Source organism: Branchiostoma floridae, chromosome 18 (genome assembly GCF_000003815.2).
Source record: "Branchiostoma floridae strain S238N-H82 chromosome 18, Bfl_VNyyK, whole genome shotgun sequence".
In the NCBI taxonomy this organism is placed as follows: domain Eukaryota; kingdom Metazoa; phylum Chordata; class Leptocardii; order Amphioxiformes; family Branchiostomatidae; genus Branchiostoma; species Branchiostoma floridae.
In genome coordinates, this window is record NC_049996.1 from 5,863,244 (window position 1) to 5,890,415 (window position 27,172).

The 27,172-nt window shown below is 41.9% G+C and overlaps 2 protein-coding genes and 1 long non-coding RNA gene across 4 annotated transcripts; 2 read left to right on the forward strand and 1 right to left on the reverse strand.

Moving 5' to 3' along the window:
* The first annotated feature begins 1,326 nt into the window (after positions 1 to 1,326).
* On the forward strand, positions 1,327 to 10,276 carry LOC118406032 (protein NLRC5-like). The gene is made up of 4 exons (XM_035805887.1): positions 1,327 to 1,401; positions 1,751 to 1,838; positions 7,314 to 8,376; positions 9,308 to 10,276. Exons 1-4 carry the CDS (start codon positions 1,327 to 1,329, stop codon positions 9,375 to 9,377), a joined length of 1,296 nt encoding a protein of 431 aa, XP_035661780.1. The 3' UTR covers positions 9,378 to 10,276.
* A 5,603-nt stretch (positions 10,277 to 15,879) lies between these two features.
* Positions 15,880 to 17,297, reverse strand: LOC118406033 (kelch-like protein 24). The gene has a single exon (XM_035805888.1). It carries the CDS (start codon positions 17,149 to 17,151, stop codon positions 15,880 to 15,882), a length of 1,272 nt encoding a protein of 423 aa, XP_035661781.1. The 5' UTR covers positions 17,152 to 17,297.
* A 2,473-nt stretch (positions 17,298 to 19,770) lies between these two features.
* Positions 19,771 to 25,460, forward strand: LOC118405938. Of its 2 annotated transcripts, none has more exons than XR_004829968.1 (7): positions 19,771 to 19,901; positions 20,112 to 22,200; positions 22,490 to 22,627; positions 22,755 to 22,938; positions 23,161 to 23,258; positions 23,625 to 23,736; positions 24,067 to 25,460. It is a non-coding gene; the product is annotated as an uncharacterized LOC118405938 (long non-coding RNA). The 2 variants fall into 2 exon arrangements; XR_004829967.1 differs by having other exon boundaries at positions 22,755 to 22,896.
* Positions 25,461 to 27,172: the final 1,712 nt, after the last annotated feature.

Here is a 27,172-nt window from a genome sequence, read left to right on the forward strand (position 1 = left end):
AAAAATACATAAACAACGGGGAAGAATTTGGAAAAATTGGTCATGAAATTCCAGCTATCATAGAGATAGCAAGTATGCAGGCACATCGCTGAGGAACCACCACCGCATCTCATCTGTAAATGCAGAAATGTTCGCGGTGGATTAATGTTCGCGGTTTTCGCGGTGGCCACTTCACCGCGAAGTTAAAACCACCGCGAACATTTTTCTATTATGGTATTAGACTGCAGTCTATGGTGGTACCGCGAAATTAAAACCGCGAAAAGTCCCTTTCCCGCTACCGCGAAATTAAATCCCCGCGAACTTAAATGCATTTACAGTAAGTCCAGTATTAAGGTGTTATGGAAGTGACGCTTGAGAAGATATAGAACATGAAAGAGATGGACATGCATTTTCCTTATTACAGAACCATAACAAATTTGATTAATGGAGAAAAGCTGCATTTTTGTGCTGTTACGAAGGTTCAGAGTTCTTCAGACCAAGAGTTTCAAATCTTCACTTTCAGCGCCATACAAATGTCAGCTGTATTCAAGTATATACTGTATTTAATTTCTGCAATTAGATTACATCACTAAACTTTTGTCACTTGCCACCCTACCGGCCGAAGATACGAAAACAGAAACGCACCGGAAAGGCGTCGCCTTTATGCGATGCGAACTAAAAAGTCCCAAAGGGATATTGTACAGACATTCTCTTGTTAGTAACGCGCGTCTGAGTCCTAACACCTCTATGGAGAACAATAAGTGTACAGGGATATTAATGGCCATATTGAGTAATGAAATTTAAAAATTTGATGATGCCCAGTGTGGTTACTAACTGTTGCATGACGTGGCCAATTATATTTTACGCTTATCATTTGTAAGATGGTATGTATTGCTCAGAACATGAAAGATGTCGGCATGTATTTTCTTTAATACAAAACCATAACAATTAGAGCATTGGAGAAAGACTGCATTTTTGTGATATTATAAAGTTTCAGAGTTCTTCAGACCAAGAGCTTTAAAGCTTCACTTTCAGCGCCATACACATGTCAGCTATACTGTATTCACTTTCTACATTTAGATTACATCACCAATCATTTGTCACCACCCTACCTCGGCCAGTGGGAAGGAGTTTAGGATGACGTCACCAAACGTCTGCCAACTTCTGCGACCTGCCAACCTACCCTTCCCACTGGGAGAAGTAACGATGACGTCATCTCTCAGAACGTCACACCTAACTCCGCATAGCCTCAAAAGCTACTCGGTAATGACCATGACCGCTGCTATGCTGCTAACTTCTGGCGCTTGGCCCTGATCCTGAACATTACTCCTGCATCTCTGTCAAATCATGATACTCAACTGTAGTTTTCCAAATAAAATCCTTCAGTTGCCCTGCTGTCAAGCCTCAAACACAACAATTATGGTAATAAAATGTCATGGTGACGGTTTGTAGGTTGCCAGAAACGAGAAAACTACCAAACTGATTCCGGAAACCAGGCTAACCAAATTCAAATATAGTTAAATCTCTACAACTGGATAAAAACGGATATCTACTTCCGGATGTTTCGAGTGACATCCATCCCTTTTCTTCAGCGTCACTAGAATGAACTAACAGAACAATTCAATGTAAGTACAGCTAACTAGAAAAACCGATTGAACCACTACCTCGTAAGGATCATATGCAAAAGTCACTCAAATGTAAATCATGTTAGCATAGTTCCCTATGGTCAGACAACACCATAGGAAAAAGTCATTGTCTTTTGTGATGCAAGGCGGGATACTCTTTCGCCATCTACCACCACAATAAGCTACATGATGAAGGACATACCTTTAACCTGGACACAACAGACATCCTTGACCGTGAGCCACGGTGGTTAACGAACGAGGAGTCAGGGAGGCCATCTACTAGTATATGGCAATATATTTGTTTCAAAAATACGGGAGCTATACTGTACGTGACGTTTTATCTAAATTCACGTTACATGGGACGTAAAATACGTGACGTCCAACGTATTACAGAAACGTCACACTTGCGTGCAGCATACGTGACGTCCTCTTATCAATAACTTAGTTAACGATTTATTAATTGGTAGGACGTGACCAATCTCTTTGTAGAACGTACGTGACGTGTTTTAACAGATCCGTGTTTTCAAGTCACGTGTGAAGCAAAGTACGTGACGTGTTTTAAAGGGTTTAGCTACCGTTGTGCGACCTACTTAACGGTCGCACTACTTAATTCAAATCAATGTTACCCTTTAGCAACCATTTACTTTGAACCTTCCTTGTATCCATGTTCCTATAGCTTATAAAACAAGACGATTTTTCCTTTACCTCCGTAGAAGTCCAGCTCTGTGAGCCATGGCTGCCAGCCCGAGTGAGTCTCAGTAATTAGGAACCTCCAATACCGAGCTGTACCCTGGAACCCGCCGAACTCCTGCCGCTGGTCCGTCCCTCCCTGCACGGTAGTAACGGTCACGACGTCCTCCCAGCTGTACGGACTGCCAACCTGCGACTTTTGCAGCGTGAAGACTGCAGTGTCATGGGCGGTGTCTCCAATGTTGTTAACAGCGACGCGAGTGATAGTATGTGGCGCTGTGAGGTCAAGTACAATGTACCAGTTGTTGTAGTTCTGACCCATACCCCCAGGGTTCCAGTAGGTCCCAGTGTCTCCATCCAAGGCTTTTGCGGCATCATACGTCACTCCGTTGTTGACCCACGGTGTGCCGGCGGAGTCCACAACCCATGACGGATCCCGTTCCAGCCACACACCTGGACAAGTATAACGTATGTCATAATTTCTCTGTCAATATTTCGTCTTAAAAAAAAGGTACATTAACTAAACGGAGATATGTCTTATATTGAATATGGAGCCTAATACACATCCTGCTTTCATTCTCAGACATGAAAATTCTTTAAATAGAATGGCGGGTGAAATTATGAAGAGGTCTCCCACTGTCTGAATTATGTCACCAAAACACACATGCACAAAAATCAAACGAACCCTGACACATTTATTAAGTACTGAAAACGTTTCTTACCGGACGGCGGTTCAGAAGAGTCGACTAGACAAATGGCAAACGCAACGGCAACAGCCAAGCCTGGACCAAACCTGGTCATGTTCTTGCCTGTTATACCGACCCAAACGTCGCGGCCGAAGATACGAAAACAGAAACGCACCGGAAAGGCGTCGCCTTTATGCGATGTGAACTAAAAAGTCCCAAAGGGACATCATACAGACATCTCTTGTTAGTAACGTGCGTCTGGGTCCTAACACCTCTATGGAGAACAATAAGTGTACAGGGATATTAATGGCCATATTGAGTAATGAAATTTAAAATTTTGATGATGCCCAGTCTGATTACCAACTGTTGCATGACGTGGCCAATTATATTACACGCCTATCATTTGTACGATGACATGTATTGCTCTTTTTGGAAAAGAACAAAAAAAGGTGCTGTCGTGTGGAGTAACTAAAGGATGTTTGGCCCCAAACCCAGAGGTCCTGAGTTCTAATCCTGTCATGCTAGTAATATTGGGAAAGGCACCTTATATGACGTTCTTACTTGCCTCTCTACAGGTGTAAAATGGGCACCTGACTTCGGGTAGGTGAGAGATTGGCTTCCAGTACCGTGCCTTAGTCAAGGTGGATAACAACTTTGGGACCAACTTTATATTACGTGAAAATACCGTATATTATGAGAATAAGGTGAAACAAATATCCCTATTTTTTAAGGAAGAGGTTTCAATGTGCTTCCTTCTAAGACCACATGTACAGAAACACCTAGCTGATATTGGTGGTATATGTAATTGTCCATATCAACCTTAATGATGACAAGTGGAAAATTGATGTCCCTCATTAACCGTCGAAAGCGTAAAGAGATGCCTGAGTGTTGTAAAAACATCAACACGTGGAAAAGACTGGTGTTCACAAACACACACAGACACACACACACACACATCCTGGTGTTAACACACACACACACAAACACACTATAAACACATCCTGGTGTTCACAAACACTCACACAAACACAAGTATACACACACACACACACACACACACACACACACACACATGCAAACATACAGAAACACACACACATGCACAAACACACATACTCAAAGTATATGAATTTTATAAAAGAGTAAAGTTCATATACTTTGATCATTCAAATTTCAGAAATGTCATCAAGACTGAAAGTACATGTTGTAGAAAATGGACATTGCTTGAAGTATTCGCCAGAAAAGTTCCCCTGAGAGTACAGAGATAGAACCACACCCGGCTAACTCCTGTGGTTAGTGATTCATCACTGCTCAAATTTTACCATTTACGAACATTCTTAAACATCCAATTGATGAACCTGACGGTGACTACTATGTTGCTATGGCAACGCTGTTGTGACGCGCATGTAGGAGTCTTCATGAATTATAGAAACAACGCAGTCATTAACTGAATTGGTCTCACCGTCCGCAACGTTGGTTCCCTTTTTCTGTATCAAAATGTCGGTGCCTATTGTTGAAAGGGCGTTGCTATGGTTACTATGGTAACGTTGCCGTGGTAACGTTACTCTGGTTACGCTATTGTGACGCACGTGACAATACTTCCATAGGCTATATTGGTTTTACCGCCCGGTAATTGGGCTCCCCATGTCTGTAATAAAATTCGGAGCTCACTGAACGGGAAGCTGATGAAAGGTGATTGCTGACGGATCTTCCGTTGTTCAAAGGACCCACCCAAATGACTGTACACTAATTACACATGACAGGTTTCATTATGACCAATTTATCACACCATCATCATCATATCGTTCCGTGCCAGTGACGAAGATTTGACAGCTCATGATTCTCATAGATATAGAGCGATTTATGTACGTTTTGTGTGTTTTGTTCTCTTTCAAATCTTAAAGTCGTTTGCCATTCATCTTGAGGACGATAAAATGCCTTTCTTCATGGAAATTGATATTGATAAGTCACACGGCTGTGGAAAATTTCGTCCATACCAATGTCAGAAAGTTTACGAATCAGCAGAACACCAAACCAAAGCAGGAAAAACCAAATTCGAAGGCAACGGAAAGCAGAAGATTATAACCAAGCGGACACGCTAGAAGTGAGACGAGTTCCACTTGGTATGGAGTGAAGCTTTTCAAAGGTGGGCATTTAGTTTAATTTTGTTGAATGATCATGACTTGCACGAAAGAACACATTCCTTTTTTATGAGCACATGTAAATGCTTTTCTTACTGCTGGTGTTCTATCGTAGTGAACATGTAGACAGCCTATTGTTAAAAGTCACAAAATACACCCAGGACATCCCAGTTTAGGTATGTAGCAAACGCATCGAGGGGGGGTTCTAGCAACACATGACTAAACTGTTAATGGCGTTCAAATATCTTGAAGGCTACAGTAAGAAAAACTAACACCATGATAACAGCCTTATGTACTGCTTAAGGTAGAAAACAATTAATACATGTATCAGAATGGCTTTTTTAAAATACATTCTTGCAATTGAAATACACTTTGCGTACGAGTTAAAGATATATGTACTGTTCAAAGTCACTCAACAAATGAAAATGATGAAATATTACGTTATTATACACACGTTAATCAAATTTACTCTACACATAAGCAAATCCGTCATTTAATACAGACATCGGAGTTTGTGTTCGATTTAAGAAGTCGAACCTCATACCTACCAGACTTTGTCCTTTACAAGATACTGAGGAACAACTTCGGTCAGTTTGGCTTCTCACTCCTGGCAACGGAGAGATACTTTGGTATCACTAAGCAGATCGTGCGTACAATCCACGTGGTCTGTCAAGCTGCCACCTACTGACACCAAGCTAACAGGATCGTCCTGTCAACAGTGCAAAGTTTTCTACTGTTGACAGGACGATCCTGTCAACAGTGTAACGTTTTCTACTGTTGACAGGACGAAGTTTTCTTAACAAGACTGGCAACAAAAATATTATTGCCATGACGACGATTGAGGGGAACAACAATACAGCTCAGATCAGAAATAGACTGGAACTTCCCTGTCGCACTATCCCTGGCACAATATACGAGCCCACCTGTAACATAAAACTACAGCCAGCAGAAATGTACTATCCCTGGTACAGCACAATAGTCTGCCAGTAACCCAAACCTACAGCTGAGCACTACAGTGTGTACTGGAGATTAAAAAATAAGGAAGAACCAACTGTTTCCGGCACTTCTGTCCTTGAATGACTTTCTTGCACCTAACCCACATGGCTGTCCTACTTCGTAATATTCCAGTCCTTGGATAGTATAATAAAGGGTTAATGCCCCGGCCCGAGGTGTATATGGTGAGATAATCCCTGGTCAGGTGCGATAACCACCGAATAAACCGCCGAGTGAGCGTAGCGCAGCTCATACACCGAGGATAAGGCGAGGCATTAAAGTTATTATCATATAGCCTACCCAAACTTGCAAATTCCTGTATGACGCATAGATCCCTTGGTACTATACGTGTGAATTCCTTTGTCGAATTTCTGAAAGTTCACATTTGGTACATACATATGTAAGGAGATTACAGATTGCATTTTGAAACCAAAATTTCCACAGAAAATATTCGAAACATTGCAGGCTTTTTAGAAAAACAAAACTCATTATCAATGTTAACAGAAGGAGCCATTCCCCCTTGCAGTCTGCTCCGGCATGTGTTTTGCTCCTTTTTATTGGCCAATGCCTGCATATACCTTTCTTTCGTTCCTTTTGATTGGTCAAAATGAATTAACACCCGCACCGGTGTTAATTCAAAATGAATTAACACCAGCACCGGTGTTAATTCAAAATGAATTAACACCACTGGTGTTAATTTGCACCTGCCTGGCCGGAATCGAAGTGTTACGGCGTCATAACCAACGTGGAACGGGGCCTTCTGATTGGTCCGCGGCGCCTGGCTATATGATAATAGGCCTTGAACAATTATATTTGGCTCTGAATATGATAACCATTTGGATGCCATCGTTCAAGATCATGACCTCTATATGAAGTATTTCCTGTCTGCCTGTGGCGTATGGCTTGAACAAGCTCTAGAAAAGAAAATGTATCCTTCATAACATAACATAACATAACAACCAAGACAACGTGATCCATTGTGCAGAGTTTCCCTATCTAGTTTCAAAGGACAAATTCCTCCAGGGAGCAAGTGTGACCTACATTCCACCATTGCATACCAGAGATACATCTGGAACAGATTTGGGGGGGGGGGCTTGCATACCCAGCATACTGCATTCCTGTGGAAAAATTCCTGTGCAATTCCTAGAATTTTTGCAGACTGAATGCAATATATACCACTTGACGGGCTGATGAAACAGCCAGACTGGTCTCAGTTCTGAAGAATGTGCCTTGTCTGAGGGCACTGGAACTGTCATACTTAGAGGTAACGCCATCATCACTCCAACCTCTTTTGTTTGGGTTCAGTCACGTGTCTCTGTTAGAGGAGCTAGATCTTATGCTACGACTTTGTGATGCTGAGATGGAATTCCTGCCGGTTGTGCTGTCCAGTGTTCCACACCTGGCTGTACTCCGTGTTGGAGAGACAGCTGCTGGCATTGCTTCCCTGGCTCCACACATGCGCCACCTGGTGAGACTGAGAGAACTGTGTATCAGCAGAAGTGATATCAGTGACACTGATGCAAAGTCTCTTGCTGCTTCCCTGCCTACCTTCACAGCCATGCAGGTGTTGGTCCTTGTTTGGACTGGTATAAGTCCCACAGGCATGTGCATACTAGTCCCTGCTCTGTGTCAGCTAACCAGACTTATCAAACTGGACTTAAGTTATAATAAAATAGGAGACCCCGGGTTGGAATGTCTGTCAGCTATCCTCCACCACCTCACAGCCATGAAGGTGTTGGTTCTCACATCAACAGGTATCAGTGACAGGGGAATATCATCCCTGATCAAAGCTTTGCCTCATCTGGAGGAGCTACAGGTGTTGGATGTGAGTAGCAATGACATAGGAGACACAGGGATTGTCTCACTGGTGCAAACACTCTGCCATCCAAGCACTTTGGACACAGAGCAAAATCCGCCTGGTGACAAGAGTCTGACCGCAGGCCCTCACTATAACCCCACACTACAGGTGCTGAACATTGGGTGGAATAAGAGAGTAACAGGAGCTGGGCTGGGGAGGGTCGCACAGCTCATCAGTGCACTGCAGGCACTGACAGTGCTGGACATGTCTGGAGAGTCCCGCACTATTGGTTACTCGTACACACCTGTACACCTGCCGGACACTGCAGCCATGTCCCTGGCTGAGGCCCTACCCAGACTCCCTGCCCTGGAGGGGCTGGCTTTGATGCACATCTCCATGAAGCCTGCAGGGTTCCAGGCTGTGGTGCATGCTGCTGAGGAACACCCAACACTGGAGAGGTTACAGTGAGTTATATTGGTTTGGGCATACTGTACTCCAGGGTAGCTTAAACATGTAAGGTGAAGCAAGATACTTTTTTCAGGTAGCAGCTGAGTAACAGTTACTGTAGTGTAATGTGGCTTGACTACAGTTCACATTTCAGAAAGTATTTGATAAAATTATAAGTGGAAAGATATGTGTCTTGTTTGTTTTATGACGATTTTCATTAGGCCACAGTAAGTAAATTTTATGGATGATATCCTCTGCAGACTGCAAAAATAGTGCGATAGGGCAAAAAACAAGATGGCTACATTTTCAAAAATAGGTACCATAAAGTTGTGATGAATGTTGTTAACAAGAATTAAAGGGACAAAACATGGTATCAGAGCCAACAAGGCATTCATTCCTGTATTCAAGACAGGTACTGGTGTGGTAAAAGTGACACTAGTGTGGTAGACTGGCATCACCAACAAAGTTGGTAACCACACTCAAGGCTTCCATATTGGTGTCACTTTTACAACTATCCAATATAATAAGTTTCATTTCTTCAACTCCTTGGTACCTCGCAGCTGCCACTCCAACAGGAACAATTATTAGGCTACAACTAAATACAACATATTTGCTTATTTTGCTACTTTATTGTCATGTTGACCATCCCTACAGAAGAAAATATTTCTTGTTTTCTTTCTTAAATCAGGCAAAAAATAATGTGCACGCTGATGTCATCCCTAAAATTTACTTGCTGTGGCCTTAGTGTACATTATCATGACAATACTCTTCCTGGGGTCATACATATTGTATAATAAGATATATATGAAATACATGAAATGAAATTCAACTTAACAACTTGTCTTCTTAACATAGAATTGTTAGTTCTTTCACTCACACTTTCTGCAGATGTTATGATGACATGTTACAGTAGCTTTTGATTTATTCTTCTTTTTTTTTCATTTTCAGCTACTGTAATCTTGGAGTCAATGTTCCTGAAGGGGCAGACACCACAGCCAGCTGCTTGAAGTTGAGCTGAGTTCCCAACATGCTGACCAGTCCTGCACATGGTCTCAGCTGAGGTCAGCATATTGTATGTGATACTGTATGTAAATACTGAGGTCATAGCCAGTATTGAAGCTGGGGACATAGATAGGGAAGTTTATTTTGTTTCCATTCAAGATGGTAAGAGCTTCCAAATACAACATAAAATGTATCGATTCTAAAGCCACAGTGCATCAGCATGTGTAAAGTGTGGGGGCCACAGGTGAAACTGCGATGGAGCTTTTGTCAAAATCTTCCAAGAAGATTAATTGGACTTGGAACGACGTATTTCCATTTATGTAGGTAGACAGAGATGTACAATGTATATGAAGTGCAAAATATGCAAATAGGGACTGACTTTGGATATCTAATGAGTAGAGTCTATACTTGTTTTTCATCATACGACTCAAATACATGTACATGTGTAGTTTGTGGTAAGTGGAACATCAACAAACATAATGCATATAAGTCCTTAATTTGCGTATTTTAATCAATGAAAAGGTGCCATAGTTCTTCCAAGTGGTAAATGGTTTGACTATTAATATTGTGACAGGTGTACGTTGCTCAATGTTTTTTTTTAATTGTTCAATGTTCAATAACATCAAAAGGATGTATATTTGGTGTGAATGCTAACATGCGTGTTCATTGAATTCTTGTCACGGATACTAAGATCTAAACTCCAGAAAGGAGTGTTGTTTTCCAATAGATAAATCTGATGAATAAATAATCAGCCGACCTCTTTTCAGAATTGCATTTGTGGTGAATTACGCACTGTGTGTTTGTAAAACAAGGCACTCACTAAACCCATACAGACCCTATCCATGCATTCCCTATCAATATTCATATGTCCTATTCATACACTTCCTTGACCTGGCCTCTCCCTACTTCTCTACAAAGCCGCATCACCATGGTCTCCCATTGATACCAGGAAGTTTTCACCAGACAGCTGACACTGTGTCATCGAAAAATTCTATGAGAGAAATGCTACTCAGGAACTAGAAAGGCCGACATTTGCTTAAGAGCAAATACAGCATATTTCAGCCATACCCCTTCCCACGCAACATTGGACTGTTCCAAATCACCCCTGCGCAAAAATGGAACATCCTCTTAACAGTACATTATCCCCCAAAGTGGACTGGTATTGTGAAATGATTCCAGGTAAAAACAGAGCTTGCTTCTATTTTTCAGAAAATGACAATAATCACACCTTCCATTCAGAAAATTTTCATCATGACTGAAAATTGTTGAATGACTTCATGTAATGTCATTAACAATTTTCAGTACGATAACTAGGTGTAAGTTTAATTTTCGTCTGTCTGGTCAGTCTATTCATACCCTGGCGCTGAGAGTGTTTTATTGGGCTGAAACTCTGGCAGTTTAAAGTTACTTACAATTTAAATGTTCAAAGTTTATGTCAAACAACAACAGCACTAGGAAATGTGGCCACCATAAACAGGTGGTCACTATAGAGAAAGTGCTGATCTATTGACTAGGAGCCATACGTTACACATGATTTCAGTACACTGATCATTAATCATATAAACATTGCACAGGTAAGCCAATTGTTTAGATGTACAATTAAGTTCAAATAATTCTGAAGAGAAATATTGATGAGAAAATAATCATTCTCGCCACTGTCTAACTTATAATTACGTATCAAAACTAAACGCAGATTTTCTAACTAACGCACCTTTCGCCGACTTCATCAAAGGACCGCCGGCTATCAATCAAACACGGCTGTTGATTAGACTTAGAGTTTCAAACAGTCATGTGCTGTGTGCCAGTTGACAGCGAACTTCATGCTACGTGATGTTTTACATTGCTTGGACCTTCTTTCCTACAGCGGTGCTTCTACAAAAGACTGTAACACTGAGTCCCACATGTTTCATAGAATAGAATTTGACGCAGAACAGCGTTTTTTGCTGGGTATTTTTCTTGAAACATGTCCGTGGGAATATCAGCGAGGCGGCGACGTAGGGATATCAGACCGTCAACAAAAGTCGCACGGCGGCTAACGGCGCAGCGAAGATACTAGCGCTATAAATAAGCGCTTCAACTAAGGATGGCAACCCGTACAATATTTTTGTATACTGTTGAGCTAAGTAAAGTTTGTTGTTTATGAGGTTTTAGTTGTCTTTGAAGCTTTGACCCGAAATATTTTAAAGTCAAACTGCTGAAGAGAAGTAAGTGACTGCTACGATTATCGTAGATATGGCCCTAAAAAACTGATAAAAGAAGCCTTCTCAATAGTCTTAAATGCAAGAGCTTCCGGGGGGGCTTCGCCCACCTGGGTCCCCCCCACAGTGGCCCTGCCCCTGGACCCCGCCTGGGACATTCGGCGGCCCCCGGACCCCTGTCCGACGCTTTGAAAAAATCCTGGCGAGAAGTCTGTGCGGCCTGAGTCTTCAAGTTAACGTATTGTGTGGTCCCGCTTATGAATATTAATTAGCCTTCGCTTTCCTCTTCGCTGATTGGCTGAACCGTTAATTGAATTAATTCTTCCTGTCGGCTAGACGCAGGTGCAGATGTCGGCTCTGTGGGGTGAACGTCCGAAAGGTCATGGCATGGAGAACGAAAGAAAACCAATTTCCCCTAAAAAAAGTGCTGTAATTAAGCCTTTTACAGTACTTTATGCCAAAAATTTTACTTGGATCATTTTACCAACTATCTTATGCCTATCTATACCAAATGTTACTCATACCAGGGTACAGGGGTGCAAACTATACCGTTATAAGACCGTCAACAACAGTCGCACGGAGCTAACAGCGCAGCGAAAATACCATCGCTAGCGTTTCAACTTCGGATAACAAGTTATAAGTACTGTTGAACTCAGTAACGTTAAAGTTTGTTTTTAGTTGCCTTTGACGGTTTGACCTGAAATAGTGTTACGCTAAACTCCTGAAGAGAAGTTAAGTGACTGCTGCGATTATCATAGATATGCCCCTAAGAACTGATACAATATAAAGCCTTCTGAATAGTCTAAAATGCGAGAGCCTTAGGTGGGCTTCGCTCCCCCTGGCGGGAACACTGCTATATACGGGATCATGAGGCCCCACTTATGAATATTAATTAGCCTTTGGCCTCCTCTTCGCTGACTGGCTAGGTCTTTGATTCAATTAACTCTCCGGCTGACGCGCACAGGTGTGGCTCTGTGCGGGGTCACGGAAGGTCACGTCAGGAGGCCAAAAGAAAACAAATTTCCCCTCAGAAAAGTGCCAAAATTAATCATTTTAAAGTTGTTTATGTCAAAAATTTTACTTGAATCTTGTTACCAAGTATCTAATGCCTATCTATACCAAATTTCAGGTCATTTAATTGTAATACCAGGGTACAGGAGCCAAAAGTGTCCTTTTTTGGTCAAAAATTGGTCAAAAAATCGCAAAAATAAGCATTTTGTTGTACTGTACACCAAAAGTGTTATTGAATTTATATGGGGGCATTATCAAGGCACATCTCTGTCAAATTTCAGCTCATTTGGTTGTAATACCAGGGTACAGGGGCCAAAAGTGTCCTTTTTTGGTCAAAAATTGGTCAAAAAATCGCAAAAATAAGCATTTTGTTGTACTGTACACCAAAAGTGTTATCGAATTTATATGGGGGCATTATCAAGGCACATCTCTGTCAAATTTCAGCTCATTTGGTTGTAATACCAGGGTACAGGGGCCAAAGTATACAGTTTTGGTCTAAAATTGACCAAAAAATCTCAATAAAATCATTTTAGAGGCAGATATGAAAAAACTGAGAAAACAGCATCAAGGTATTGGCCCATTCTACCACTGTGCCAAATTTCAGGTCATTCGGTTCAGGAACGGCGGAGATGAGTCACTTTGAAGATTTGACAGGAGAAAGAAAGAAAGAAAGAAGAAGAAACATGACGAATACAATATATTTCACCATACTATGTATGGCTGAATATAAAAATAATAACTTGAATGTTCATCTGTGTGGTAGAAGTCAGTCTGTTTAGCTGTAACTTCCAACACAAGAATTGGAATTACGGAATGGACAATCCACTGCTTCTGTGATGTCATGTTATGTAGATAGCACACATGGGCTGGTGGCCAAGTGTCTAGGTGGATATGTAATTTATGTACGAGGGGTGATCAATAAGTTCTCGGCCTCACCCAGAAATAATAAGCGCAACTCAGATTTCAAAGCATAGATGTCAAGTATAAAGTCTTTTATGAATGTGTAAAAAATTCAAATTATTCTCTTCGCCAAGAAGAGTATGTTATTGCTGACTTGGGTCTGTTTGTAGGTCAACAGCAACTAACTCCAGAAATTGTGGATAGAACTTTGTGATTTTTGGTAGGTGTGTAGCAGTTGTCAAAAGGAATCCCAAGTTAGAAACCTGGCGTTTTCCTACGGTACTGCAGCAAGCTTGGTATGTTTTGGGGGTTTGTTTTGGGCAGCATAAGTCAAAATGCAGCTAGGCGATTTTCACGATACTTGGTAGGTGTGTAGCGGTTTTGGGGAGGAAGGTCAAGTGCGAAAATGGTTTACCTAGCTCTTACCTACGGTGCTGTAGCGGGATTTGTATGTAAGTGCGTTTGTCTGTATGCAAGATAACTCGAGAACCCTTGAATGGATCCTGATGATATTTGGTAGGTGGGTGGGTGTCAGGAAAACGAAGGTCAAGTTTGATAATGGGCCCTCTAGTGGCTGCCTAAGGTACTGCAGCAAAACTTTTAAATTATAAACTTCGTGTTCTGGACAGGCTGTGGTCATGATTTTTGAGTGGTAGATAGCCCTTGGGACAGAGAGTAAGTGCTGTGAGTTTGGACCCCCTAGCGGCTTTTTGGGAACTGCAGGCACCGATTTCCTTTCAAACTTTGGACGAGAAAAACTCAAGAACGTGTTGACGGATCATCAGGATTTTTGGTATGTAGATAGAATGAGTGATGACATACACAATGTAATACTTATTATGCAAATCAGCAGATAATTTGCATGATTAATGAGTAACGTTCATAAATCCATTCCAACAGCATATAACTCAAGAATCTGTCCATGGATTTTCATGATATTTGGCATTTGAGTAGCGTTTGCAGAAAGGAAGGTTGTGTTCGAAAATAGTTGGCATATCATTTTCTGTTGGGACGGTAGCGGGCCGAGTGTGTGCGTCCGTTTGTTTAAATGCATAACTCGAGAAGCCTTGAAAGGATCATGATAATATTTGGTAGGTGGGTAGGGGTCAGAACAACGAAGGTCGAGTATGATAGTGGGCCCCCTAGCGGCTTCCTAAGGTACTGCAGCAAAACTTCAATTTTTTACATCTTGTGTTCTGAACATGCTGTGGTCGTGATTTTTGAGTGGTAGATAGCCTAAGTGACGACTTACATAATGTAATGCTAATTATTTAAATCAACAGCTAATTTGCATAATTAATAAGGAAAGTACAGAAATCCACTGAATTCCATGATAGGACTTTCAAACTTGTTTGCATTGTTTTTGGCTGAAAGGTACTTTAGATAATAATCTACATGGAAAGATGCATTTAGTTGTAATCAGTGGCAAATAGAAATAAACTGTTTTCTATATATATATCTCATTTTAACCTATATCAGATTCTATAGACACAGCTGTTACACAGATGTATTACTGGAGGAGCTTGTGAGCTGGACGCTGTTACACTGGGGACAAAACCTCTGGAAGGAATGAAATTCTGATTGACCAGGCATTAAGTACCAGGTCATCTGTGATCACAGACTTGTTTTGGGGAGCATTTCTGGCTTTGTGAGGATCACAGTTCATGCTACTATTTAGTAATACATGAATAAGACCTTAAACTTAAAGTCTTAAATAAAGGCATGATTATTTGGCGAAGAGATGTGTTTGTCGAACTCTAGTTACACTATGTAGACTAACAGCTAAAAACAGCTGACCTGGCAACTTCAATAGTTAATCGTGGAATTTAGTATCAATGGCGATAGGTAATATTTAGAGGCTAATATGTAACAATGTCCTAGACATGATAGGCATAATGAACAAATATTAGTAAAATATAAATTTTAATTATCTATTAAATCTAATTTGATGTGGCCTGGGTGTACAGGCTATATTTGTAATGTTCATAGATCTATTAAGCACCAATTATGATAGATAATGTATAACATTGAACAATATTCTTCCTTATACACATGTACATAAGAGGCATAATACTAGTAAACAAATTCAAGATACGCTTCTGCACTAAATATTTGAACGTGTTATCAAAAATAGATCATATACCAGTACTTTTATGTTTTCATTCCAGCCAAGTGATGAACACTTGCAAACTACATGAATAAATTCTTTATCATAAATTTTCTTCAACATCCTAACTTCATTATGAAATTGTACAATAGACAACATCATCTAGTGCCCTTGACATGATGCAACCCTGTCTATTGACACAATGTTAGTCCCATCCGATTGTCAATCATTTACTTCATATTACATTTACAACAAGAGTTGCCAGTGATGCCTTAGAAGTATTAGAGGTATTCCGTTGTACCTCAGCTCTTCAGTATATTGACACAACCATGTCTAAACAGACCCTTAGGCATGGTTCCCACCTGCTTAAGTGATTCGTCTTGGCGATCAAGCCACAAAACTTTATTTGTTCCACTTCCGTTGTTGCTACCCCTATAGATGTAAATTTCACCACCAAAGACAGTCATACCACATCTCGGTACAGCACCAGTGTTGGCTACAACAGTCCACAAGTCCTCCTGAGGCCTGTAACACAGCACTTTTGAGGGAAGCCCAGCAACATAGATGCTACCATTGAGAGCTGAAGCAGCAATAGCAATGGCCTTTTCAGGCATGTGGCTTACTGAATACCACTGGGAGTCTCCTGGGCCGATCTGGTACACTGTAGATGTTGAGTTGTAGTCAGCATCAAATCCACCTATCATGTACATACTTCCATTAAACCCTGCAGCTGCATGCTGGTACCTTGGCTCTGGGAGTGGAACACCTACAGTCCACTTGTTCAGGGTTCGGTCATAGACTTCTCCAGCTGCTGTTCCACGAAGTGAGAAGCTGCCTTTGCCACCAACAGCATAGACTTTAACTTGCACCACTGCCAGCTTGTGATAGATCCTTGCAGTGTTGATTGGAGCAAGATTAGACCAGCAGTCAAGTCTTGCCTGATACAGCCAAACGTCCTTGCACCGAAGCTCACCAATTCCCACGGACACCATGATGTCACTTGTGCCCAAAACAGCCACAGCAAATCCAAAGTCATTACTCCTCTTCATTGTGGTCATAGAACCCCAGGTTGTGTTTGACGGTGTAGAAGAATGAGTCATCATGATGTCATTGCTGTAAATCGGAGGGTTTCCTTGTGCAAATCTCTCTGTCCCTCCAATGACCACCACTGCCTCCCTCAGACCACTGGCACGGCGGGGGCGGGTACGGGGTGACTGGACCTCCCCTGGGTAGGCCTGATACTTCAGAGCTTCTGAAACGATATCAGGGCAGCACTTGCACAATATCTTGTCAGACTGTACCTTCTGTATGAAGTACAACTTGTCCATCCAGGGGAACCTAACCAGCTCCACCAGCTCTCTCATCTCCTTTTCCCTCTTCCTTGGGGCGTGCCTGATCCACTTCATCACTGACGCGTACACAATTTCTTCAGGAGCGTTAAGGTCATCTGATGAAATGATTGTGATGAGGAGTTCCTTTGTCAAATCAAGGAAATCTGGTGTTTGGCTAGCAGCTGAAAACTCTTTCATGACGTAAGACAATGCTGTGCTCTCCAGATGGTGGTCCATCAGCATGTTCCCTACGTTCAGTCTCTCCAGACAATTTGTGACGCATAGAGTGTCACACAGGAACTTTGTGCAGGCATCTCTGACCGGTTGAAACTGGAAGAAGCTGGCACCTTCCAACAGGTCTACAGCGTTGTCTTCTGTGATGGTAACCTTTGACGATCTTTGACCGTGTAGGCGTTGTCTACAAGAAGCTGCACAATGCTGTCACTGGCCTCGTGAATGGTTACCTTATGCTCCTTGTTCTCACGATATCCATTGCAGAACATTGAGCGAAAATACCCACTGCAAGCAGCGAGTACATTTCTGTGGCATGGGATCTCTTTCTCGGAGACACAAAGGACGACGTCTACCAGCAGGTTCTCCGACCGCAGTTCCTACAAACCCCGCAAGAGGGCGGTTGAGTGTGTGTCATGGCAAACGTCAGGTGACGCCTTTGGCCTCGTATCCATATTTCGGCAATACAAAATAGTATCAATCGGAAAAAGGAGCACGTCACCGGAACGTACTGCGCCTGCGCGAACCCTGGTGTTTTGGGGCTTGGTTTGGTCAACGTTGCATTGAAATCCCGCTTGTTGCACAGTATATGTTAGAGACATGGTTTCATGTAAAACGTACACGGGATTTTACCCTTATATACGCACGTACTTTCTTAAATGCGGCCCTTTAGTAAACCGGGGGTTTAGAATGGTTTAGCATGTCTATACTTTTCGCGCCGGCGCAGTACGTTCCGGTGACGTGCTGGAAAAAGGTAGCAAGGTGATCAGGTGGCAAACGTCACCCCTTCATGTAGTTTGAAAACTAAAAAACACTGAGGGACTGAATTGCTAAAATCTGCATTTGATGACTGGTATCTGCCTAAAAGCCCTATATAGTACTAAATCATTTTTTACAAAATGAACATAGTTTAGATCATAACTCTTTTCCATCATGATCACAATTTTAGTGAGGTCACTGAAAACCCCAATGTTAACTTCTTTTCTCATGTACATCGAATGACTGTCGGACCACATAAAATCTAATTTCTTGCTTCTCGGATTGGAAAACACGTCAGACATTATTATGCAAATCGACCGACGGACTGCTGGATGGAATGTGTGACTGAGGTAAAGGCGTTGTGTCTATCAACGACGAGTGGTGTAACGAATGGAAAAATACAAAATTTTCGATACAGCATAGGTGCCCATTTCCCTGCGGACATAGAAACTTAAAACAAGAGTATATCAAGTGACGTATTTTCTTATAAGTTATAGCACCAGGTGTTGGATATGCATGGTCTCTCAAAAATTCAATTTACACAGAAAACCGGTAACGTTACCATTTACTGTTCTTCTCAGTTTCAAGTACAGTAGTCTAATAATCACTGGTATCAACAGCAGTTTATGCTTACCTGGCACTGTAGCAGTTCTTACTTCTGTTTCCAGGGAATGGAGGGAACTGGAAACTGCTGTACGTAACATCTATTATCATAATACCGGCACGTTTACGACGATTTCTCTAGCCATACTGATTTGACAAATTGTCAACGCATCATTTTCTCCAGTTCCATGTTGCTGTTATAGCTTACACCTGCCACTTCTTCAGTGTAACTTTTCTGCCACTCTTGTCCTGCTAAAAGCGTAATATCGTAATTGTAACACGCCGGAATTACACGGCGAACGGGCGCGTGGTTGGGAGGGGGTACAAAATACCGGCCGGAAGAAACACGGCACAATTAACTATCGCTATGTACCTTTATACATCCTCCATGTTCCTTCCTTTTCAGTTAGTAAATGCATAAAACATAAACCTGCATGAGCCTGCATACAAAATGTCGTCAGAAAACGGACGTATACTGTCAAGAATTTTCATTTAACTTTTGTCCGTCACAACCGCTATGACGTAACACTTAACTGTTAGCGTAGATATAAAAATTGCGGGAAAATGGCTGCGTACGTTCAATTTTGCCCATTCAGTCGTAGATCCGGGCTATTATGCAACGGTTCTTCACACTTTTACATGAGTTGTAGGTCACCAACAGAAATTCAAGATTGCTGTTGAATCATGTTCGTCTTGTGCCGTGAGCATGTGTAATTATGATCTACAAATCTGGCAATGAATGTGACGGTGTGTTCGTCCCACGACGAGCTGCCTGTCCCGAAAAAGATACTGAAAACTTTTCGCCTTGTTGTCTTCGAATGCATTGTAATCGATGCTTTGTAAATGATGTATTGGACACCCAGATGTCTGAAGTGTGCATACCTCAGAAATAACTATTGTTGCATGTGTAGATCTCTTTAAATTCCATTATTTTTGATCGGCCGGTATAAGTCTTACGGCCGGTATTATGCCAATGCATGTTAGATATTTCTGGTTACGGTGCGAGTCCGTGAGAAGACGCGGGTAAAGTTACGGTCTCACGTTGTAAAAGAATTGAATGAAAATGGTCTGGGGAGACGAACAAAGGTGTGTCCAACACAGGTGAAAATAATTACTGGTCTGTGATTGGTCAAGCAATCAGTCATCCCTCAGGCATCATTGGTCCTGGTCGTGTGCTGTAATCAATTTCATTATTTCAGATAGCCAACCGAAGAAGTGCATTCTTTTGACCAATGACACCACGGGGTATTTTTAGACTAGACAGTGTCGCGTCACTCGTCTGCGAGCTGTCTGAGTTGACGGGCTTATAATATAAACCTCGCAGCTTACCAGTACAGAACAACATCACGGCCGCGCGGTGACGGAGTCCTTTGTCCTTTCAGCATCCTACCTTTTAACAGGTTAGTTTGGTCGTTCTTCACAGAGTGTCTTTATGTGTGTTTATACGCGTGCGTTTTGTATAACTTATTATCAGTACAATGTTAGTTCAAAAATCGATAGCTGCGCTTACATGCAATGCATACCTGTGCCTTATATATTGCCTTAATCGTTTCTTGACGTTAATCTGTCTTGCAATTGAACTAATTGTTATTTCACTTCTTTTCTTCCAGGATCTTATTGGTGCCATCAAGTCCGGATTAACTGCAGCTGCAATGTTCCTGGTGGGACTTATCCTGGTGAGAGGTTGTCCGATGCCATCTCCACGGCTAGCTGTACGGTGACGTCCAGAAAGATCCTTCCCTGTGTAAAAGCCCCGCCAGAGGACCTGAAACTAAGATAAGTTCTTGTGTGTCTTATGGGGTGTAAAATGGAAACATGTCGCAGAATTGGGCTGGGACTAACTTCTCGTCGGCATGATAAGAAGGAAATGATTTGTGCGGCCTTTTGTGCCTTATAAACTACAACAAAGCAAGAAGCCTTCACGGCTTCAGGAAGGGTCTGTCCTGCGAGAGCCAGCTGGTGCTAACCCTCCAAGACCTGGCCAAGAACATGGACCAGAACAAACAGGTCGATGCCGCGGTGCTTGACTTTAGCAAAGCATTCGATACCGTGCCTCACGAACGTCTACTGAGCAAACTCGAGCACTATGGTATTTCTGGCCTCCTTCAGTCTTGGCTTAGGGCTTTCCTTACGGAGAGAACCCAGAGGGTTGTCTTTGGCGGTGAAACATCTAAAGCCGTCAAGGTCACCTCTATCTGGAGTTCCGCAGGGTATTGTGTTAGGCCCTCTACTCTTCCTGCTCTATATCAACGACCTACCCGATTCCGTAGACATGTTCGACTATTTGCTGACGATTGCTTTATTTATCGAACTATCAGCAAGCCTTCTGACGCTCAAGGTCTGCAGTCTGACCTCGATGCGTTAACAGAATGGCAAATGCAGCATGGCTTATGTCGTTCAACCCCTCTAAATGCCACATCCTCCACATTACCCGTAAGAAGCACCCCATCTTAACTCAGTACTCCCTCTGCGGAGAAGCCCTCACCGGTGTTAAGTCCCACCCCTATCTTGGAGTACAACTGTCCGATGAATTGCGGTGGGACACCCATATCAACTAATAATAACTAATTTCGCTTTGTTGCTTCCATGGCCAGGACCTTATTGGTGCCATCAAGGTGACGTCCAGAAAGATCGGTGCTCGAGTTTACGCCCTGCCAAGGGACCTGAAACTAAGTTAAGTACTTACGTGTCTTCTCCGTTGAAAACATATCGCAGGGATGGGCTGAGACTAACTTTTCATCGACATGATAGGAAGTAAATTATTAGTTGTGATGATTCGTTAACTGAACTCTTAGTTGGAGGTAAGGTACTTTAGTGTGCTCTGTTGACATTCCGAGCGATGTTGTCGGGAGGGGTTTACATTAGGACATTTTGTAAATGGAGGCTCCTTTGCATTCAGGGCTTCAGTCCGTTTCTGTGGTGTACAGGCCTGGTGTGTGGCTGGTTTGGTTTCTGTGATTGTGTCGATGGCCGGGATGGCATTCGGTCAATTATTTCAAATTCTGTTCTTTACAAAACTGGGTTTTCCCTGGTTCACCATCTGTCGTCATTTCTGTTTTATGTCATGGTCAGTGGTTGTCGGGGACCTAGACCATTACATAATCTGCCTCGTGTTGTTTTCTTGGGTCCCGAACCAAGAGAACGGCACAGGCCAGAAAGGAAGACAGGTGGCTGAAGAGCCTATCTAATATTACTAGTTTAGTCGTTTAGAAAAAAAACTCTGCGTCGACATAGTCACAGAAACTGAATCAGCTATGCATTGGGCTTGTATATCACAGAAGCAGACTGAAGCAATGAGAGCAGAAGTGGCCATTGCTTTCGAAAATTAAAGCAAAACAAAGGCAGCATTATGCCATAAGCAGCATTACTTAGGATCTTATCAAAGCACGAACAACACCCTGCCACCAAACAAGAGATAATGATTCCTCTCGCTATTTCTATGTTAAAACTAGAGCTGAAATTACAATGACAAAACAAATGAACTTCCTGCCATTCCAATGCACGTAGCTGAGCTTTCTTTTAGGTATAGTGTTAGATATAGTCTTATATTTCTGAGTTAGGTTTAATTTCTGTCTCGTCTTTTCTCCCGAGGATCATCACACCGTAAGAAGAAATGTCTGGACGCGGAAAGGGAGGCGAGGACTGGCGAAGGAAGGTGCCGAACGTGAGCGAATGGGCTTCGCAGTCTTCTATGACAAGGTGTCGTACTGTATTGTATTGTATTGTGTGAAAGCACACATGTTTTAACTATAGGACAACAGTCTTTGTCAATGAATAAATGTTTCATTCCATTTGTGTTGGCAGACTAGTTTAAGTTTACATTTTCAATTTCAGTTTACGTATACCTGGGCTGTTTGTCAGGTGTCACTGTATAGTACCTAGTAGTATTTGGGGTGTCGAGTTTCTAGGTACTTGCCCTGAGCCTTTTGGGTTTGTGGCAGCGGTGGTATGGCAGCTTATGCATATGTCTTTTTATCAAATTTGCTAGAAGTGTCTGGGCTTGGTAAGCGAGGAAAGAAAGACACAGGGAAATGGAGGTTTCAAAGTGTCACCGTTACTGCAAGTGCTTTCGTGACGACGTCCGGTGCATCACCAGCCAGGGCACGTCTGATTCGACATAGACAAGGTATTGTGCTGTATTGTGTACAGTTCCTATTTGCCATTGGGCAAGCGTTGAACCATTTGTGTTTGTTACAGCGGTATTGACGTAGCGAGCAGCTGATGCATGTCTCTTTCTTTTACTGATATCACAGCGATGTCTGAACGTTACGGGTACCGTCACCGATGGCGCTTCACAACATCCGGGAAGACGGTGGTCCTGGCGGAAGGCGTCTTGGTGTCTCCCCTCGTAGCTGGATTTCAGAAGCTTCTTGAGATGAAATTCCATAACTGGATGTACGTATGTAAACCAGCTCTGCAAACCAGATATTTGAGAAGGTATTGTAATGTGCTGTGTGAAATCAAAATGTCGGCTTATAGCATTTGCCATATTAGTAGCATTGTATATTGTTTAGGCAGTCTGTATTGACTGACGTAGTAGCAATTGAATTAGCATTCAAGATGCCTTAATTATACATCGCTTTCCCATTTGTCACTGGACAGGCATTGAGTGGTGTTGAGACAAATGATGCATGTCATTTTCTTCTACCTATTTGTTAGAAATGTCTGGACGCCATAAGGAAGGCAAGGTCAAGCGTCACCGTCACTGACATGACAATATCGTGCTTCGTGACAACACCACGTGCATCACCAAGGAGGTGGACAGTCGTTTCCCATATAATAAGTTGTTTGTGTTGAACAATATTGTCTGAATGCAGTAGCATAGCAATATTTGTTATTTTTTTAACATTACACTGAACCAAGGAGATTCAATCAAACCTCCTTGATTAAACCTGTGTTTGAGAATTTTTAAAGTTTATTGCAAATTCTTGCCCTTGGGCTAATTGCAGGTAACATAAAAGATTCAAACAGTGTAAAAAAACAATATCACAAGTGTCTGCTCTAGTCTAAAGCTAGTCTGATGTCCTTGTAACTTGGCGAATGTAAGCTTGGTTTCAATGGTTGATGAACAATGTTCAGGTGAACAGTACTTAATAGAGTTTTCTTTTTCTTTTCAAAATTAGGACTGGTTGAACAGTTTAGCTGTGAGTCAGATGATGCGTGCATACGTTCCGGCCCGGCCCTGCTTCTGAAACTGTATTGGAGGGAGGAAGCAGACCATGAGACTGTTGATAGGTGAGTGCATCCTCTACAACTCGTTCCAACCTGACCCTGCCTGCATTCTTTTTTAAAATTCAGGCCACTGTCACTGTTATTGAACCATCTCTACCAACGTTGACCTGGTTAAGATCAGTTAGCAATAATTTGACCATTTATTCCTGTTACACTTTAGCGCCACAGACATTACAATAGTCTATTAGCTTCCTCATAATTTGTCACCATTTCTACTCATTGCAAAACATAAGGCTTCCTTGTGCCTTTTCAAAAATATTTTGATTATAAAGCTAGTAGCAAAACGATGGAAGTCTAGCCAGTCATTATTGATTGTAATTCACTTTCTTGCAGTCACAATAGGTTGGGAAGGAGACATCTCACAGCATCTTCCAGGACCGCATTGATGCCATGAATTCCTGATCAACTGCAGCTGCAATGTTCATGGTGGAAATCCTGGTGAGAGATTGTCCGACGCCATCTCAACATGTACAGTGACGTCCAGAAAGATCGGTGCTCGTGTGTGCGCCCTGCGATCTGAGTGATGTAGCCAGTAGGGCGTTAGGGCATTTTGTAAATGGAGGCTCCTTTTGCCCTCATAGCTAAAGCCGTTTCTGTGGTGTACAAGCTTGGCGTGTGGCTGATTTTATTTCGTGTGACTGTGTCGATGGCCGGAATTGTATTCGTTCAGTTACTGTTAATTCTGTTCTTTATAAACAGGGTCTTCCCTGGTTCACCATCTGTTGTAATTTCTGTTTTATGTCATGGTCAGTGGTTGTCGGGGACCTAGACCATTACATAATCTGCCTCGTGTTGTTTTCTTGGGTCCCGAAACAAGAGAACGGCACAGGCCAGAAAGGAAGGCAGGTGGTTGAAAAGCCTTCTTTTATTTTAGTATTTTAGTCCTTTTAGAAATGCTAGAGTATCGTGGTTCGCAGTCACAGAAACCGAATCAATACAAACAGAATGCAAAGTGTACACAAATGTACAATTGTTCAGTTATCATGTATATCACGATAGTAGATACTTGTACATATAGTTACGCCTACTTACGTTATGTGTTAGGTATAGTTTTCCCATATTTTTGAGTGAAGATCTCGTCTTTTTTTGTAAAGAGGCTTGGAGATGTAGTGCTGTTTAGGCGCCTTTTGTTAGCAGCCTCTGTTTTTGAGTGTATTTGTTTGATGCCCTTCCAGTACAGGGGTGGCTGACACTGGATTGTTTTGTGTGTTTCACTTATTTTCATTGTCGCAGAAAAGTGGTCTACATGTTAGAATTTAGTAAATGTCAACATTGTCCGTTTATTGTGTAGAGGTTGTAGCCCTTTAAATCAGTTGTTTGGAAATTTCCCTAGTAACTGAGGCTAAGGCTGGCGCTGACACTAACACAAGACAAACACATACACACATACATACACACTAACAGACTATCCCCACCAAACACACACATTTTTGACGGACACTAATAATCAGCTCAAATGCCTTAGCCTTAGACTGAAAAAAATCTATGATTCTTTAAGTACAAAGGCTCCACGCTACCTCTATACCATGTACTGACAATGTCAATATTTACTGATTTTTAGCTTTCTTTTATCCACTATGTCCTAGAGTGAGGGTAACTCTTAACCTAAATGGGTTAGATGTGAAGTTCATTTTTGATGCTAGAGTATCTTCATTTGTTATGAGGTTTATATATTATACACTTTGCATTTCTCTATTTTGCTAATAAACAAATATGTTGAAATCGGATGATTGTGTAGTGCATGTGTTTGTTTTACAGTAGAATTAAAACAAAATAGCTTGGGTCTCTCTTCTCACACCGTCAACCAGGCCTTACCTCCCAGAACCATCAACTTCATGTGAAATGGTTGCCCCCATGGTTAATACATTAATCTACTGCATATATTTAATCATTTTGCATGCAGCTGCTTTGTACAATATACTGTACTATATTTTTCTTTAATTGGAAGCGGCCGAAAATTGATGTGCGCGCGGATGTCATCCACGGCCACAGTATAATCAAATCAACATGGCCTAGCGTGAGGCAAAATTACATCATCCACATCTGTGCATTTATAGTAGAATGTAAGGTTTGCAACATAGTAAAGAGGATTTCTTTATACTCAAATAAAAAAGAATGGCTCTTTCGACAGTTTTACAATGTTGTCCCACAACAAGCAAAGTTGGGTTCTTTGGCTTTGATTTGAAGGAAGTCAATGAAGGAGCGCTTGCTGTCCCCGTATGAGAGAGGAAGAAGGTTTTCTGTATTTTCTCTCACCTTTTGGGATCTGCATTAAAAAAAAGAAAAGTAGAAGTTACTACGACTGTCCTTCATAAAACGCACGAAACATTTTGTGGACATAAGGATATAATGCAATTGCATAAGTTAAAGTTACTTAGCAGCTGAACGGAAGTCAGTTTCTAATGCATGCCAGTCGGTAATTGCTGTCGTTACATGTACAAAGTTGATCGGCAAGATTTAATTTGTTTTCAAAGTCATCTGGAAATCAGTGCTGATGTCATCAACAGAATGTAACATCTAGTATCATAATACCGGCACGTTTACGACGATTTCTCTAGCCATACTGATTTGACAAATTGTCAACGCATCATTTTCTCCAGTTCCATGTTGCTGTTATAGGTTACCCCTGCCACTTCTTCAGTGTAACTTTTCTGCCACTCTTGTCCTGCTAAAAGCGTAATATCGTAATTGTAACACGCCGGAATTACACGGCGAACGGGCGCGTGGTTGGGAGGGGGTACAAAATTAACTATCGCTATGTACCTTTATACATCCTCCATGTTCCTTCCTTTTCTGTTAGTAAATGCATAAAACATAAACCTGCATGAGCCTGCATACAAAATGTCGTCAGAAAACGGACGTATACTGTCAAGAATTTTCATTTAACTTTTGTCCGTCACAACCGCTATGACGTAACACTTTACTGTTAGCGTAGATATAAAAATGGCGGGAAAATGGCTGCGTACGTTCAATTTTGCCCATTCAGTCGTAGATCCGGGCTATTATGATCTATTATGCAACGGTTCTTCACACTTTTACATGAGTTGTACATGTAGGTCACCAACAGAAATTCAAGATTGCTGTTGAATCATGTTCGTCTTGTGCCGTGAGCATGTGTAATTATGATCTACAAATCTGGCAATGAATGTGACGGTACGGTGTGTTCGTCCCACGACGAGCTGCCTGTCCCGAAAAAGATACTGAAAACTTTTCGCCTTGTTGTCTTCGAATGCATATTTGTAATCGATGCTTTGTAAATGATGCATTGGACACCCAGATGTCTGAAGTGTGCATGCCTCAGAAATAACTATTGTTGCATGTGTAGATCTCTTTAAATTCCATTATTTTTGATCGGCCGATATAAGTCTTACGGCCGGTATTATGCCAATGCATGTTACATTCCGCGCACCTGGGTCTGCTCAGTCGGAATACGCAAGTG

What these genes read in the sequence shown, in the direction of transcription:
- LOC118406032 (XM_035805887.1), top strand. Translation starts at nt 1,327, where the DNA reads ATGATACTCAACTGTAGTTTTCCAAATAAAATCCTTCAGTTGCCCTGC. An exon ending in CCTCAAACACAACAATTATG is followed by an intron (nt 1,402 to 1,750) that starts GTAATAAAATGT and finishes TTGTGATGCAAG; the next exon opens with GCGGGATACTCTTTCGCCAT. An exon ending in CACAACAGACATCCTTGACC is followed by an intron (nt 1,839 to 7,313) that starts GTGAGCCACGGT and finishes CTGATGAAACAG; the next exon opens with CCAGACTGGTCTCAGTTCTG.
- LOC118406033 (XM_035805888.1), bottom strand. Translation starts at nt 17,151, where the DNA reads ATGCTGATGGACCACCATCTGGAGAGCACAGCATTGTCTTACGTCATG.